The sequence below is a fragment of the Plecotus auritus genome (genome assembly GCF_963455305.1).
Source record: "Plecotus auritus genome assembly, chromosome: 2".
In the NCBI taxonomy this organism is placed as follows: domain Eukaryota; kingdom Metazoa; phylum Chordata; class Mammalia; order Chiroptera; family Vespertilionidae; genus Plecotus; species Plecotus auritus.
In genome coordinates this window covers 31,970,476-31,988,001 of record NC_137771.1, presented here as the reverse complement: position 1 = coordinate 31,988,001, position 17,526 = coordinate 31,970,476, and the positions used below count along the sequence as shown (strand labels likewise).

Here is a 17,526-nt window from a genome sequence, read left to right as displayed (position 1 = left end):
GAGTGGGCTGCACGCACGTGCCCTCGGAGCTGTTGCTGTTGGTGCTCCCATCGGTGGACTCCCGGCTGCCCTGGCGTGTGACCCGACTCCGCATCTCCACGGCGATGCCTGTCTCCGTGCTCCTCCGGATGTTGCTGCGCAGCTTCTTGGTGGTCCCTTCTGTGACCGGGCCCCCACACCAAGCACAGAAAGGGAACAAGGTCAGATCACCAATGAGGCCTCTCTGAGAACGCTGCTCTAAGTCACCCTCTTGGGAGGGGGCGTGGTGGGCAGGGCTGTGACTGGAGACAGGGGCATTGCTGAGATGACCTCTAGAGCTGGTTTGCAGCTGACCCCTGGCCTTGCTTAGGGCAGTGACACAGACAAAGCAGATTAGAAAGATGGCTGGAAGCAGAATTGGGATGATGGGGCTGGGGTGTATGGAGTTACCAGGTAGAGCCCCCCACCCCTGCAGCTCTTGGGTCTTCACCCTCATTCTTGCCAGGCTCCTCTGACAGCTACCTTCCCACTCAATTTCAGCCTTTGCTCCAAAGGGTTGTGTTCTTGCCTCTTTCTTCTGGAAAGTTTGCCTTTTGCTGGATCTGCTCTCCTTCATGCACCTATCTCGCTCAGACCTCACAGCCACCTCTCTGATACCTTCACAGGCCCTATAACAACCCCGATGGAAGGCCTGGGCACTCTCAGACTAACATGCATTCTCCAGGTGGGTCTGAACATGCAGAGGTGATTAGGGAAGCAAGAGTAAGAGGGGATGGCTGGGTTGGCCTGAATTGACTATGGCTTTGAAGAGGTCTGTAGAAGACCCCTAGAAGGTGTGCAGTGAGAACTCGCCCCTCCCCACCCCTGTGTCTCTGTGCCTCCTGTTCACAGGGCCCTCTGCCCCCATCCTGCCCCACGGCTCAGCCTTGCAGGGAACATGGGGCACTTGGCCTCTCCTAGCAGCACACCATCCTGCCTGGGTTTCCATGGCAACCTACTCAGCATTGCAATGTGGTCCCTCTAGACACCCTCCCCTCCTGGGGCAGGCAGGGTCACAGAAGCCAGGTTGAGGGTTTACATGGACTTCCCCTGCTAAAGCTTGGCTGCCTGAGAAGCTTGATGGGGAGGGAAGTGCTGCTCAGATAGGGACTGCACCAAAGGAGCCCTTTGCTATCACTGGTTAGTGACCCAGGCAAATTAAGAATGAAGTTGGCTATAGGAGTGGGGAGAGGCGGGGTGGGGGTGGGGGTGGGGGTGGAGCAGGCACTGCAGCCCCCTTAAAAACAATGGGGAAGGGGGAGCTGGTTACCCTGGCAACACACCCATATCCAATGGTGAGGATATTCAAGACCTGCCCTGGGAATAGGGGTGCTTTATTCCTCTTGCTTTGTCCTACTTATCTTTCAGGAAGTCCCACTGGGAGAGGAAAGGCTAAAAGGACTAGCGTCATTGGCAGACAGATGTGGGGGGTGCGGTGCTGGGAGAGAAAGGGGGTAAGGAGAAATGTCTCCTTTCAAACCATCCCAGCTTCTGGGATATAGGAATAGCTAACTATCCAGGAATCAATGAGACCATCAACTTCTCTGTCTGTCTGCTTGCCTTACACACAGTCATGTTAGCTCATCCATACTTCTTTCATACTGACCGGCATAAACAGACACATACAAGTGCTGACAATCACATTTATGAAGACGGTGATCTCACATACAAGGTTATGTTTATGTTCATACAACAGTCACAAAAAGTACTTCCAGGGTTTAATCATACATACATAAGACATATTCTGACACATAAATGTGTCCTTCATACCATAACACTTGTTGAACCTATCCATTCAATCACACACATAGATGCACACCCACAATGGTGCATGACCCACCACACACAGAGGGCTGGGCAATAACAGTGGGTGTCAAGGGACTCGCCCTGTCCCTGGCTCCTAACTGCCAATCCCCGCTAATGCAGTTAAAAGTCAGATAGGTCTGTGGTAGCTGCACTCTACCCTCGAATCCTCCACACACAACACACATTCTGAGCTGAAGCCAGAGCCTTGCCACCATATGACCTCAGTCCCCTTCTCCTAGAGCTTGGGAAAGCTTTGGCCCATTTGGGAGAAAATTTCCCTTCTTTGATCAGACCTGTCCAATCCACTGTGATGCCTGGTAAGGGAATCGCAGAATCCTTGAAATGTGAGCGACACTTCGGCTAGCCCCTGCCCTTGCCATTTCACAGATGGGGAGCCTGAGGTCCAAGCATCCAGAAGGCCGACTCCCAGCCTACTGATGTGCTACTTCTCACTCTTCTCCACCAACTCCACATTGACTTGAGATGTGATTCAGTAGAGACTAAGTTCCATGTCTTCTGGGTGGGAGAAAGGTCTTGCAACCTTAGAGAACATTTCTCTACTGTTTCATACCTGTCCAGTTCCTGAACTCTGTTGACCCAGGGAGTAACTTTATAAAGCCTCTCTTTCCAGAGAACCAGGGCAAATTGCTTGCAATAATTCTGTGGTCGGAAAGACTCCAGGAACCATCCCATCTGTCTCACCACATACAAGGGAGTGGCAGTCATAGCTCCCAACAGCACTATATGGCATCTCCTGGAATGATGCTGAGCTTTCTCCCCACCTGACTCAGAGCCTAGAGCCCATGAGGAGCTGCTGTCCTCGGTGCTGAAAAGAAGAGCTCAATGTGGGCGGGAGCTGGGACAGCCCAGGATGGCCTGTGTGGAACCAGTCTAAGGCTAGGCCAGAAGCCACCTGTGTCCTGGGACCCCAAAGCTCTCACCCTACCTATTCACTGCTCCCACAACATAGAGAATGTTAGAGCTAGAAGAAAGCTTGGAGAGAGTCCCTTCTAGTTCCATTTTCCAGAGGTAACAAGCCCAAAGGGAAAGTGTCTTTCCCAGGGTCCCATGAGGAGTTGAAGCCAGGATTAGTTTTGGAAGCTACTCTATGGCAAGTGAGGAATAAACTGGAAGGGGTAGGCAGGAGGCAGGGAACTGGAGGGAAGGCTGGTGTGATAGTCCAGGCTTTGAAGCAAAGAGGAGGGAGTGGGTGGAGCTTGAGCCAATGCAGGGTATGAATAAATTAGGAGGAAGGAGGCTCCTGGGAAGGCAGGCCCAGAGCCCAGAAGACTGGGTCCAGGACAGGAGTTCTTCCCCGCTTCACACAGACTAGCCCTGCAGAGAACTGAGCCATCCCACCGGGGGCAACCAGAGATACCCTGCTGGGATCTTTGCCCAGCAGAGAGTTTCCAGAGCTGATTCCCAAGGTGAGTCAGCCCCATACATCCCTCTGGAGCCAGACTCTCCCACCCAAGCTAGGACACTGACAACTCCAAGGCTTGGGAGGGGAAAAAATGGGACATGGAATTATAGATGGGAGAGGGGTATGCCACAAGCAAGGGGCTGTGAAAGCCAGAGATGTCACTTGCTTTTTGGCCCTACTGTTTGACCACGGGAAATAATAATAACACTGACAACGTATCAAGTGTCTACTATGCACAAGGTTGTTGCCTTTACATCTCCTATGTCATTTAATCCCCCGGACAACTCTGCAAAGCACAGATATTGTCCTTATTCTACAAACGAGGTGGCGAACTCAGAGGTGAAGTCGCTTGCCTGAGTCCCCAGCTAGTAAATGACAAGGTGTGGCTCTGAAGGCCACCTTGAATCCCTTCTTCAGGCTCCGACACTTCATCAATAACATGAGTACCTTGGACTAGATGAACTCAAGGGGCCCTTCCTGCTCTGACATTTGGTGACTGGATGATTCATAGAGACCTTCAGTTAGAAGGGCATCTGTGTATTCCTCTGGCTCAGGCCCCAGACCTTCAGCCTTGCCCTTGCCTACCACAGGGACAAGTGACCCAGAAGCCCCACCATCACTCATCTCCCATCGAAGCTGGAGGTCTCCTTGGTGTCCACTCCAATCCCTGCCTGCTGACTGGTAGTCTAGGTAGGTGGACAGTCCCCGGCAGATCACTGGACTGTCTCCTAGTGACTCGGCCCTGCCCTGGCCCTGAAAGACGGTTCCTCCAAATCGCTTTGGGCATGAAGGAGACTTTGGGTCGGAAGCTGTCTCAGTTGGAGATCAGCAGGGCTTGGTCTTCTCAAGCCAGATTCCTGGGGCCCAACACCCCTTCAACCTCCTTACCTTAACACGCCCCCCTTGGTCCTGCCCCAGTCCAACTCCTGGTTCTCCAGGCCCCCTCTTCCTGACTCCCTCGTGTCAGGCCTACACTGTAGTCATTCACAGGAGCCATGCCCACCGTGGGGCATTGATAACTGCAAGCCCCCTCCTCACTTAGCATTTCCCTGAGCCAGAAACCACATCACAGCCTGTGTGCTGGAAAAGACCATCCCACGTGCTCCTGTGGAGGGCTTTATAAAAAGCTATTTTTAGGCCTGGAAAAGTCCCCCACCCCCAGCCCCAACTGGGACTCTCGATGAGCATTCTCCCCGGATGCTCCGGCACCCCCGCCCCCTCACCACCCCCATCCAGCTGCCTATTTGAAGGTTTCTCAGGGAAGTTGTTACTCTGAGAAAAATAAGCAGGAAGAGATTTTAATACACAATCAGCTGGTGTCTGGGCTGATGCCACACAGTGAGGAGGTCTTGGTGGGGAGGGCTGGTTCCTCTGTGATGTAGGGTCCAGGTGTGACTGTGTGTGACAAGGTGGGTCGCCCACCACTCTGAGCATAACTGGGATTCCATAACTAGATGTCAAGCAAGTATAATACATTTGTCGGGATGTAGCTGATAAAGTGTGTGAATATGGGGTTTTGTGAGATATGGGCGTACACATGTGTGACATGTTTCTGTGACCATGGGCACTGTGTGTGTGTGTGTGTGTGTGTGTGTGTGAAAGAGAGAGAGAGAGAGCACTTCAGTGACCTGGGTCTGTCTGTGTTTGTGTGAATTGCATGATGACTGGCTTTATGTGTGACCATGTACAGTGTGAATGACTATCTTGTCCTTTCCTGGCAGGAGGGTAGTGGCTTACTTAAGCAACTGAGCACACTATTCATATAACCAGGTATAACCAGGCAAGGCATGTGTCTGTGTGTGTATCTCTCATGTGACTTTTTAATGTATGTGTGTGACTGTGCAACTACATTTGTGTGGCTCTTTGTACTTAGGAAACTTGGAGATCACCCGTGAGGCTGAATCATGGGGATGTGTGTGCCTGTGAAGTTGTGACACTTAGCAGAGGGCCAGGAACCTGGCGGCTGTTTAATAAACAAATGCTGAATACTGTATAAGTTTGTGCATGGAGACAGCACAGGGTAATGGTTAGGAGCATGAACTCAGCAGCCCAATGCTGGGGTTTGAATGCTCCTACTAGCTATCTTACTTACTGGGACATCTTACTTCCTTTCTCTGTGCTTCAGTACTTGCCTCACAGAGTTACACGAGGATTCAATGAGTCAGGACATGTACTGGACCTAGAATAGCACCTGGTATATGGTAAGTGCTACATACGTGTTTATCCCTGGATGCAAGGTGACCCGCCCCGCCCTGGTGCCCCACGCCCCCTCACCAGGCTGCGGGAGCTGGAGCGTGCTCTTGCTCCACTGGGTCAGGCCCACAATGGCCACCATCTTGGCGCCGAGGCTGCTACGCCGCTTCTTAGCAGTGGTGGTCCCAGTCCCGGGCCCGGCCTGCTGAGATCCACAGATTTCACTGCTGATGCTGGAGCTCCGAACCACATTCCTAGAGCCTGCAGCTGAGGCTGGACCTGGCTCCCCGTTAAACATGGTCCCAGGGGCCGCAGAGCCTCAGGCAACTCTATGGGGAGATAAAGAGACAAAGGGGGTCCCACATCAGACCCCTGGGCCCTCTACCGCAGCCACCACTTAGCTGTGTGACCTCGGGCAAATCACTCGGCCTCTCTGAGGTTGTGAGGAGTTAATGAGCAAATAAATGTAAAGAGTGTTCAGAGTCTGGCTCAATAAATGAAACTACTCTTATTAGCACATGGCTACCCTGGCAAGCAACGGGGTTTGGTGGTAAAGGCAGAGGCTGTGGAGTTAAATGGCCCACTCTTGAATTCCAAAGGCCTCTACAGACTAGCTGTGTGACCTTGGGACCAACATCCTGGGCTTTCGGTGAACTCTTCAGCAAAACAAGAAGTACAAGCACTTACCTCATAGGATTGTCCTAGGGATTACATCGGTGCCTGTGAAAGTGCCTGGAACAGCATCAGGCATAGAGTAAACATTCAGTAAGTGTTAGCGATTGTTAATTCACAGCCAATAATAACAACAGGGAGAGCAAAACTGGCTCCAGCCTCTGCGGGCTGCGAGGAGGTCCTCCTGCTCGAAAGGGAGGGCACAGAGGGGTATAAAGAAGCAGGCAAGAGGCCCCCTTAACTGCACTACGGAGAGGCAGCCACTATGAGCTCTTTAACCTATCTCCTCCCAATCTCTTTTCTATGCATCTACAAAATAATTGAATTCATACTACAAACACAATTTTAATCCTGGCATTTTTCATTTATCTTTATATCACAAACATTTCCCAATGTCATTAACACTTTGTATACATGTTTTTTTTTAATAAATGTTTTTTTAAAATGTTTTTAAAAAATATATTTTCATTGATTTTAGAGAGGAAGGGAGAGGGAGCAAGAGATAGAAACATCAATGATGAGAGAGAATCATTGATCGGCTGCCTTCTGTACACCCCCTACTGGGGATCAAGCCCACAACCCGGGCATGTGCCCTGACTGGAATCAAACTGTGACCTGGTTCATAGGTTGATGCTCAACCACTGAGCAACACCGGCCGGAGGGCTTAATGTTTAAATATTTTGATGCCCATAATATCCCACTGTATGGAGGTAGCATAATTAACTGAAATATTTCAATATAGTTACTTCTTAGATCAGTTCCAATTTTCTTCTTTCTCTCTCTGTTTCTCCATCCCCTTCTTTCCTTCCCTCCTGTCTTTTAAACAACACAACAATAAACATCTTTCTACATTGATTTTTTTCTGCTTATTTCCTTAGGATTGATTCCCAGAAATGGAGTGACTAGTTTAAGGGGGTGTGGACACTGCTGGTAGCTTCCCCAACATCCATTCTCTCTCCCTGCTTCCTAACACACTGGTTTTATCCAGTACCACCCCACCACCCTGCCTTGATTAGTTTAAGCTGGTCAATGAGTGTCAGTCACCTTGGTAACTCTTACTGGTCCATGTGACAAAGTTGGCCTAATGTGACTGAAGGGAAAGATTTGGTTTCCATGATTACAAGAGAGGTGGAGGTCTCTCCCCCCTCCCCCCCCATCTCTCTCTCTCTCTCTCTCTCTCTCTCTCTCTCTCTCTCTCTCTCTCTCTCTCTCTCTCTCCTGCTTCCCCTAGGGAAGGCCCAGCCGTAGGATGAAGCCAGTGTGCTGAGGGCAGCACAAAGACAGAAAGGGCTTCGGGCCACCCTGAGCCGGCCTTTCTCTGGCCTTTCTGTTACGTGAGATAATGTATTTTCCTTTGCTTAAGTCCGTTTGAATCAGGGTTCTCTGTTACATCCAAAAGCATCCTACCTGATACTAAAGGCATAAACATTTTTTGATTCTTGGAATATATTGCTAAATTCCTTTCCAAAGTATACAAATGGACTCCCCATTAGCTGCATTCAACAAATATCTAAGCCTTTAAAATTCCAAGGCCTGTGTTGAGTGCCAAAGATACAGTAGTGAGCCAGGCCAACTTCATCCTGCCCTCCTAAAGCCTCCACTCCAGGAGGAGACAGATAGTAAATAACTAACAATGCAATTAAGCATTTAAGGGCAGTTCCGATGAGCGTAGGGGAGAGGACAGAGGGCCCTGGGAGCCACTCTGGGGGCCAGGCGGCAGGCATCTTTGGCTCTGTGTTGTACAGAGGTGGGATCTCTGGTATCAGCCCTAGGACTTGGCCGAAAGTCTGATGCTCAGGCCAAGTATTGGAGAGGAGGCTGTTCTAGCAAGCTCTGTGCCCAGTCCTTCCAGGCTCTGTCCCAGCCTGCAGTGTTTTTCCCATGGCAGCTCCCCATCCCAGGGCTCAGGGGCACTTTGCTTGACCCTCTGCCCTCAGGTCTGTCACCCTGAGGAAACCCAACTTTTCAAAAGCACAAAGAAAGGGGTGGGAAAGGGAAGGCACCCCTCCAGCTAATGAGGAAGACAGATCCCAGATGGCTGACAATGGCTGCCTGGTCTCCCAGTCCGTGTGGCTCCTGCAGGCTGGGAATTAGGGCTGCCAGTGGGGAAGAGTCAAAGCCGTGTCTTGCCTTCTTTGTGGCTGTCTGGACTGTTCTCACTCACCCTGCGATGCGTGCAGAGCCCCGGGTTGTATTTCTCCATCCATCCCCCATCAACACTGCAGCTGATGGAAAGTCCCCTGGACTTGGGCCTATGATGATCTCTTCTCTTTACTTTCCAATTCTAGTGCCAGTTGGGGTGTGTTTTGGGGCATCTGCATGGCCTTTTGGTGGATGGCGGGAGAGTGCTTATCTGAGACTTCGAAGCTGCTACAGCGTAAGCCTCACTTGCTCTTGACAGTATTTGTCAGGTGTGTGGTTATCTCCATGTCGCAGATGAGAAAACTGGCTCTCAGAGATGTCGAGGCCTCGCTCATCCGACTCTGCTAAGAAGTGGCAAGGCCTGCATTCGAACCCAGGTATCCAGTTTCCACAAAGAGTCAGACACACTCTGCAGCCCCTGCCCCTTCAACCCAGAACCCACCCCAAGATATGGGCTTTGCCCTGAGTCTCTGGGCTCTTGGAAAAAATTGCCACAGAGCAGCCAGACTACAGGACACTCAAGTACACCACTCCCAGGGGACGAGAAGGTAAGAGGGTAAGGGACAAAATTCCTGACCCTGCCAACCCAGGGACTCATATTTCCTCATGAATAATCGACAGCACCAACAAGCGGATGGCTTGACATCCAGGACTCTGCACCCTCCAGAGCCACATTCTCATCTTTAACTGCCCAGGGGCCTGAGAGCTGATGAGTGCCTGAGAGGGCAGAGTCTGTGAGCACACAGGCAGTGGCAGGCTCAGGACTGGGCTCTACTTGCTCCTATGGCAGCCAGTCCAGCTCAAGAAGGACAAGACAGAGAGACAGACAGAGCTGGCCACCTGGCCCCTATGCGGAAGGAAGTCCTACTGCATAGCAACCCCTGAGCCATCAGGCCACAGGGACAGGAAAAGGGCAGCAGGTAGAGGGGGCCGGCAGGATACAGAATACAGAACCTCACATTCTGGTGGCTTAAAAGATTGCTGATTGAATGACATCCTTTCCACAGTAATCACTTCAACAATTCCCACCGCTAAGCAGCACTCTTTTCCCAGCCCAGTTTAGGGCACCCCAAGGAGGGGCGTTGTCCCCGGATCTCATTGGATCAGGGGGCCTTGCTGTCAAGTTCTCCCTGTGGACCCTGCTCTGTGGCTACAGCACCATCTACAGCTACAGCTCAGACTCACCCTCTGCAGCAGGGGTGGCCAACCTTTCGGAGCTCAGTCGGCGACCGCTGCTCTGGAGGAAGCTGCTGCCCTGGCTGCTGCTCCGACTCCCGCCAGAGTGCCACACCAGCAAATACCACTCCAGTTCCCCATGGAACAAGCCTTGTTTTCTTCCCGGCCCTTGATTTTTGGCCGGAGGTCTGAGTACCCAGCTGATGAGAACAGGCTCAGGAGTTGAAACTGATTTGCCACCCCTTTTCCACCCTGAGCCTTTCATTTGGCAAAGTTTGGAAATCAAGGTCCAGAATTGGAGACACACCCAGTCCCAGAAAGTTGGTGACAAATCAGAGCTCCAACCCAAGTCTTCTAACTCCCAGGTTCCACATCACCTGTCAGATGCCCTCCTCACCGCTCACCTTGAAGAAAACCCAAACTCACCAAACTGATGACTCTGAGCGTGGTGTTCCACATCACAGGGGGCTGCGCCCCTCCCAACAGCACTCCCCTAGGGCACTGACGGGAGGCTTCTGTTAACTTCTTCTGGGACACCAGTTTTCAAGAAAGGATGTGAAGGCAATCAGGGTAGCTCCCAGGAGGAGGTGATGTGATAAGACTCTGGAAGGAAAGAGGAGAGCTTAGAGGAGAGACTAGAGAAGACATCTGTCTTCAAGGGCTTCCAGTAGCTCATGGAGTAAAAAAGACAGACTTTGGACATAGCTGTATGACCTCGAGCAAACCATTTCAACTCTCATTCTGTTTCCTCCTTCATAAAGCTGCCCAAACTCCTGGGTTCTCCCCTCCCTCAGCACGCCCCCGCTCCCCTCAAGGCCTTTAGGAACCTTTAATGTTAACCTGCTGGAGCTGAAGCTCCACTCACAACTTTAAGACTTTTAACCCTTGGAGGACTCATCCAGGTCCAAATGCTAATCAACTCTAAACTCTATTCTCCCTTCCTCTGTCCTCCCCCTGACTAATGGGGTCTGTGTTCCTCCCCAGACACTCTGTAACATGCCCAGCAGTCAGGAATGTTGAGGGTAGGTAGGGTGGGGAGCAGGGGGGGACTCCTGACTCCACCCCCAGCCATGTGACCCTAAGCAAGTCACTCAGCTTCTCTGAACCTCCATCTCCTCTTCTATAAAATGCACTTACTGGCCACCTGGACCCAGCTGGACTCTCCAGGCTGTACTGGGGAGCAGGTGAGATCATGAGGAGCAGGAAAGCATAGTGATTAAAAACCCAGGCTTTACCCTAGCTCAGTGGTTGGCAAACTGCGCTCTGTTGACTAATGAGTTTGCCGACCACTGGATGGGGCTTAATCACAAGGAACAACAACAGCCTGTAATTATTGGAATCGAGAGTCTAGGTCAGTGGTCGGCAAACTCATTAGTCAACAGAGCGGCAAACCGCGGCTCACCAGCCGCATGTGGCTCGCGAGCCGCAGTTTGCCAACCACTGCCCTAGCTGGTTTGGCTAAGTGGATAGAGTATCGACCTGCGGACTGAAGGGTCCTGGGTTCGATTCCGGTCGAGGGCACATGCCACGGTTGCGGGCTCGATCCCCAGTAGTGGGTGTGCAGGAGACAGCCAATCAATGATTCTCTCTCATCGTTGATGTTTCTCTCTCTCTCTCCCTGTCCCTTCCTCTTAGAAATCAATAAAAATATATTAAAAAACAAAAACCAACAACAACAAAAAAACAAAAACAAAAAAAAACAGGCTTTGGATAAAACCTAGAACTGCCGCTTATAAGCTGTATGACACAGGGACATTTCCTTAAAAAACCTCCTGAGCCTACCCTTCCTCATCTCTAAAGTGGGAATAATAATGACAGCCTTAGGATTTTTAGGTGAAATGTTATAAAATAAGGATTGGTACGTGTTAAATGCTCACTTGGGCAGTTACATTATTACTACTCATAAGGGTGCCTTTGTACACGGTAAAGAACTGCACAGGTGTTAGTGCTTATGGGTCTGAATTACACACCAGATGCAACCACTTCACGAGGAGGCTCAGAGACCAACAGGGTCGCCTCCCACTCCAGCCCTGGGTGCTTCCCGAGTGTGGAAGCGCTGGGTCCCTGTGCCTCTCAGTTGGAGTGGGAGCTGCCATGTGAGGCTGTGCTCTCTTTTGTCAGCATCTGCATGCCTAGGCCCTCGCTGGATGCTGAACCTGGCATTTGAGACCCCTACCCCAACCCCAATCCAGTGCCAGGGCTGCCCACCACATCACCCATGCCACTCTGCCCATGCCAGAGGCCAGTGCCTGCATCCACAGAAGGGGAGAGGAGTTCCCTTGTTTCTAGAATTTCCTTTCCCCTCAGGGACATACTGGTGGGTGAGAGGGCCTGGTGCGTGGTGGGAGAGGAAGGCTGGGCTGAAGCAGCACACCCAGCCTGAGTGGGGAACACTGTGCCAGCTCTTCTCCTGATCGTGTCACCGTTATCTCCCCCAAAGCAGGCTCTCACACACGCTACACACAGGGAGGGACACAGGGCACAGGATTTCAAACTTGTGATCACAGGCCATACAGGCCTACACAGGTGATACACACTTAAAGACACAATCACATGCATACACAGATATGCACACATACCTTTAAGATACTCAGCCACACAAAGGCACACAGCCCAGCCAGCATGGTTCAGTGGTTGAGCGTTGACCTATGAATCAGAAGGTCATGGTTCGATTCCTGGTTGGGGCACATGCTGGGTTGTGGGCTCGATCCCCAGTAGGGAGTATACAGGAGGCAGCCGATCAATGATTCTCTCTCAACATTGATGCTTCTATCTAGCTCTCCCTCTCCCTTCCTCTCTGAAATCAATAAAAATATATTTAAAACACACACACACACACACACACACACAGGCACACAGAAGCAGCCACACTGATAGCCACAGGCCTTCACACAACCACATCTACTCACACACACACCCTCCCCTTGGTCCTTTCCAGCCCAAAGAGGCAGGAAGAGCCCTATCCCTTTAGTGGGCAAGTTGCCAGGAAGTGTCTTACCTGGATCTGTGGGGTCCCTTGGTCAAGGCACACACACCAGCTCTGAGCTGGTGCTTGTGTGAGCTTGAACACACACACACACAAACACACACACACGCTCCAGCCCCCAATCTCATCCACCCAATCTCACCCACCTAATCTCACGCACCTGGCCCCCATCCCAGCAGGCCGGACAAAGGAGCTCATCGGTGAGGTTTGTGGTGAGGAGATGAGAAGGCTGGCAGGGAGCAGCTGCTGTCACCATGGCTACCGAACTGACCCACTTCTTCTCCACCTAGCCTGGCCCACCCCATCACACACAGTAAAGGGGCAGCCCTCTGAGGGTGTGGTAAAGGATGGATTGAGTATCAGATAGGCTGCACCCTGCATGGGAAGGCAATATCCAGACATCCCTTGAGGAGAGCAGGGTGCTGAAGAGATGGCCCCTGGGAGACCTAACCCCTGGTCTCCCCTAGCATCAGGGTTTCTGGCTTCAGGGACCCACATGGGTCATGCATTTGCCCTGGACACATTCTCAGACACAGTTCTCACAGCAAGGCAGGGTGTGGAAGGGCCAGGCCCAAACCTGTGTCCCCCAGACTCCAAGGACTCAGGACATAAAGGGTGAGGCAGACTCAGAGCTGGGTGAGCCCTGTGTCCTGTTGGGAATGAGGTTCCTGAGAGCAGGGCTTGCCTGCCCCCCTCAGGCCAGGGGTTGCTGGGGCATGGCCATGCATCTCCCCTCAGAGACGGGGACATGGAGGAATAACAAGCCTTCAGACAGCTCAGTCTTGTGAAGCAACAGCTCACAAAGCAGAATGAATCACTCCTGTGTGACAGCCTCCCATAGCTCCCCACTGCCTTCGGGAGAAAGTAAAAACCCCTCACCAAGGCCTACGAGCCGAGTGACCCAACTCACCCCGTGCTCTGGCCCCTCCTCTGTATTCCAGTCACACTGGCCTTCTTTTCATGCCTTTGTCAGCCGTCTGCCTGGAGTGCTCTTCTCCAGCCTCCCTCCACCCTCCTGCTCTGAGGCCTGATGTCTGCTGCACTGCCTGGGCCTGGCTGATCCCTCCGCATTGCTCAGTCCCAGTTTGAATGTCATTTCCTAGGAGAGTCTTCCCAGATGAGGTGAGTCCCATGTCATGCTCCCCTAGACTCTGTACTGTCCCTGTCTGTTGTGGGTTGCATTGTGTCCCCACACAAAAGATATGTTGAGGTCCTAACCCTGGTATCTCAGAGTATGACCTCAGAATAGGGTCACTGCAGATCTGATTAGTTAGGTTGAGATCATTCTGGAGTAGAGTGGCTCTATAATCCAATATGAACAATGTCCTTATAAGAAGCTAGCCATGGCCCGGCCAGTGTGGCTCAGTTGGCTGAGCATTGTCTCATGTACCGCCAGTTTGATTCCCGTTCAGGGCTCATGCCCGGGTTGCAGGCTTGATCCCCAGTAGGGGGGCATGCAGGAGGCAGCCGATTGATGTTTCTCTCTCACATCGATGTTTCTATCTCTTTCTCCCTCTCCCTTCCTCTCTCTGAAATCAATAAAAACATATTATAAAAAAAAAAGAAGAAGAAGAAGCTGGCCATGTGAAGACAGAGATACTTAGGGAGAATGCATTGACAATGGAGGCAGAGATTAGAGTAATGCAGCAACAAGCCAAGGCTCACCAAAGATGGCCAGCTGTCACCCAAATCCTGGAGAGACCCATGAAACAGAGTCTCCCTCAGATCTCTCAGAAGGAACCAACCTGGCCAACACCTTGATTTTGGACTCTAGTCTCCAGGATTGTGAGAAAATAAATGTAGGTTGTTTAAGCCATCTAGTCCATTGTACTTTGTTACAGCTGCCCTAGGAAACTAACACACTGTCATTCCTAACTTGTTCAGTGCCTGCCTCCCACCCCCTACCCCCACCTCCTGGCTGTGAGCTGCTTAGAAATAGGAACCACTTCATCTTCTCCATCCTAAACCCCCAGTGCCCGGCACAGATCTGGCATTTAGTAGGGCTCTGTAAATATTTGACGAATGAATGAATGGTGACTTAAAATAAATATGAAATTAACTGTATTTATAACTGGGTAGTAGAATTGTGACTCATTTTCATTTCCTTCATGTGACATACTGTTTTTTAAAGTTACCTCTTTAGAAATGGTATTAATGTTTTCATCAAGAAAAAACTAAGTACATATTTTTATTTGCAAAATGTACATTAAAATAACAGACATTTATACCACTGTGCATTTTGTTAAGAGGGAAAAGTTCTGCTCTATACTTGATAACTGCCTTTTTGTTGATTAATTGATTCTTCCTTAAGTCACCAGAGTGCTTTCTGGAGTCAGATTTACAGAGTTCGAGCTCTGGGGACTTGTGAAACACAGGTTCCAGGCGGAAAGGATCCAGGCGGACTATGCATGCTTTTCACCATCTCTGTACCCACTGCCTCTGAGCTGGTGGGATCGGGCCAGATGTGGCACCTGTCACCTGACAGGGCTGCTAGACTTGTCACTTGATAACACCACCAGCCCTAGCCAAAGACACTCCCAAACAAAAGCAAGCTCCTTCCCTCAATGAATGCATGGCCCAGTGCCTCTCAAATTTAAATGTGCACACCAGTCACCTGGGCATGTTGTTGAAATGCAGATTCTGATTCCATGGGTCCCAGATGGAACATGGGATTCTGCATTTCTTACAAGCTCTCGAGGCACTGAGAGATAAAGATAACATTCTCTGGTTCTTCTGCAGAAGGAGTGAACTCTTTCGGATGGAGAGACCAGAGAAGGCATCATGGGACAAAGCACTGCAGAGCACCTCAAAAGATAAGGAGGGATCTGGAGAGGTAGAGGTGGCAGGAAAGATGTGGGAACTACCTGGGAAGGTCCAGAGAGAAAACTTTAGGTTCAGAGACTGGTGCAGTTGGCGTGGGAGGTAAGTACAACTGTGAAGAGAGGGCTGGAAAGGTAGGCTGGGAACAGCCAATGAAGGGCTCTGAATGAGGGCTGAGAGGCTTGGCTTTAATCCCGGAGGGAGTGAAATCTGACATGACTTAGATGCAGTGTCTTACAGAAATCAATCTGACACTGAGTGCAGAATCAGAAGAAAGCCTGACAGCAGGAAGAGTAGTCAGGAGGCCGCCGATAAGAAGGGCTGCCCTGCTTCACCTAGTGCAGGTGTCGAGGAAAAGGTGACCAGGAGTCACGGGAGGGCTTGGGGGCTACCTAGAGTTAGTGATGGGGCAAGGTTGGGGAGAGGAAAAAAACCAGAATCCAAAATGATTTACAGGAAAGGTGGGGACTGAGAGGTGCTACCAGCAGAGGAAAAAGTTGGCTTAAGGGGAAGATGAGTCCTCATTTTAGATATGATAAGTCTGAGATAATACTGCAGCTCCCACATGGAGGCATTGGGCAGGCAAGCAGATGCACTGGAGCTCAGAAGGGCAATGTGCATGGGCAGGTTTTGGGTATGCTCCCCAGCGGGAAAACTGAGATATGGGAAGGAAGGAAAATGCCCAGAGAAGAGTAGAGTGAGGAAAGGGCCAGAGATAATGCTCAGGGTTAGGAGGGAAATGGAATCCACTGAAGGGTGGAGAATCAGTGATTAAAAGTGGGAGAACTCGGAGAAGATGCATGAGTACACAGATGGCCAATCTGGAGACCCCAGTCTCTGAACCGCACTCTGACACTGGGGCCAAGGTCAGCCCAGCCCAGCCCAGGATGCAGGAGGGAGGCCGGGGAGCATCCTTACTCTCTCCTAGCAGCAGGAGAAGTCCAGGCCTAAAAATGAGCGCAGCTTGAATGGAAAGAAGACTTTGGATGGGTACAGAAGGGGGCTAGATCCCCTGGAGAGGACCAGGCTGCAGGAGGATCCCAAGGGTCCTGGGGCCCCCAGGCACTTATTCTGGCTCAGCCCAAACTCAGGAGGACAATCCTTCCAGCCAAACGCACACACAGGACAGAGTCACACCCAGGCGGCTACAGAACCCCTTCCCCCACGGGGAGGGCAGAGAAGGTGAGGGAAGAGACCTTCGGAACAAAGCCTTATTTCTGGGAAGTACATAGTTTCTTTATCACTCCACTGGGAGAGTGAGCAGAGACACTACTAACAATCCCACAAGGACCACAGGTGTAAATTAGGACTATCCCAAGCAAATCCAGCTGAGTGGTCATCCTAGCCCTGGGGAATCCTGGATCTCAACACAATACCCATTTGGTCCCTGCTCCTCCTAGATGAGCTGGTGGAACTAACAGAAAGGCTAGTTCATCCTCGGAGGCAGGCTCCCTCCAACCTCTCCCCACACCCCCGTCCCCAGCCCCCTGCTGAGGGCGCCGGTAGATGGGGAAGTTTCTCTGCCACCCAGCCCCGCCCCAGTCTGAGCTCCGAAGTCCCCGTCGGGGAGACACAGCAGCACCAAGGACAGCAGCCAGCCGTGGCTCGCTCCGCGCTCCCCGCCTTTTTTTTTTTTTTTTTTTTTTTAATTGCTGGGGCGCCGCTAGGCCTGATCAATATTTCATGGGGATAGGGGCTCGGGTTACTAGCTTCGCGCCAAGCTGGAAGGCGCCGCCTGCGCCTGCCACCAGCTCTGGGGACCCTCCTTGGGAACTCAGCACACCCGCAGACCCAGCCAAGCAGACACCGCCCTCAACGTACTCCCATTTTCCCAACACCTCTCTGCTCCCTCCCACCACGTCCCTTTCCAGGGCACAAAGACCCACGTGCACAGCACACACCTTCAAGCAGCCACTCAGATACACCACACAGCCAGACACACACTGTACGAAGACGACTACATACACAAAACAACAGGCACACACCACACCCAGCAAGCAACCAACCTACACACACACACACACACACACACACACACACACACACACACAAATATGCCTCACAGACACACTACATGAAGATGCATTTGCCACAGACCCATGTGCACATCACACACAGACACATGGGACACCCTGCCACACACACTGCACAAAAACTCACGCACAGAGAACCTCAGACATAGGACCCAAAGATGCCTTTACCACAGACGCACACATCACACAGCCCCCACACGCAGCCATGCATACATGCACAAGCATACAATATCTGTCACGGAGACCCCCAGACATGT

General features: G+C 51.4%; 1 protein-coding gene across 4 annotated transcripts in view; it reads right to left on the bottom strand.

Moving 5' to 3' along the window:
• Positions 1–17,526, bottom strand: part of RIMS3 (regulating synaptic membrane exocytosis 3) — a 41,715-nt gene that overhangs the window by 13,820 nt on the left and 10,369 nt on the right. The window contains exons 1-4 of one of the 4 annotated variants that reach the window (XM_080657430.1): positions 13,327–13,432; positions 9,857–10,033; positions 5,522–5,769; positions 18–159 (exon numbers count right to left, since the gene is read on the bottom strand). In XM_080657430.1, the coding sequence (XP_080513556.1) occupies positions 18–159; positions 5,522–5,738 (359 nt within the window). In that variant the 5' untranslated portion in view covers positions 5,739–5,769; positions 9,857–10,033; positions 13,327–13,432. Of the gene's footprint in view, positions 1–17; positions 160–5,521; positions 5,770–9,856; positions 10,034–13,326; positions 13,433–17,526 lie in introns of those variants that run through there. The other 3 variants (XM_080657429.1, XM_080657431.1, XM_080657432.1) reach the window with 3 other exon arrangements.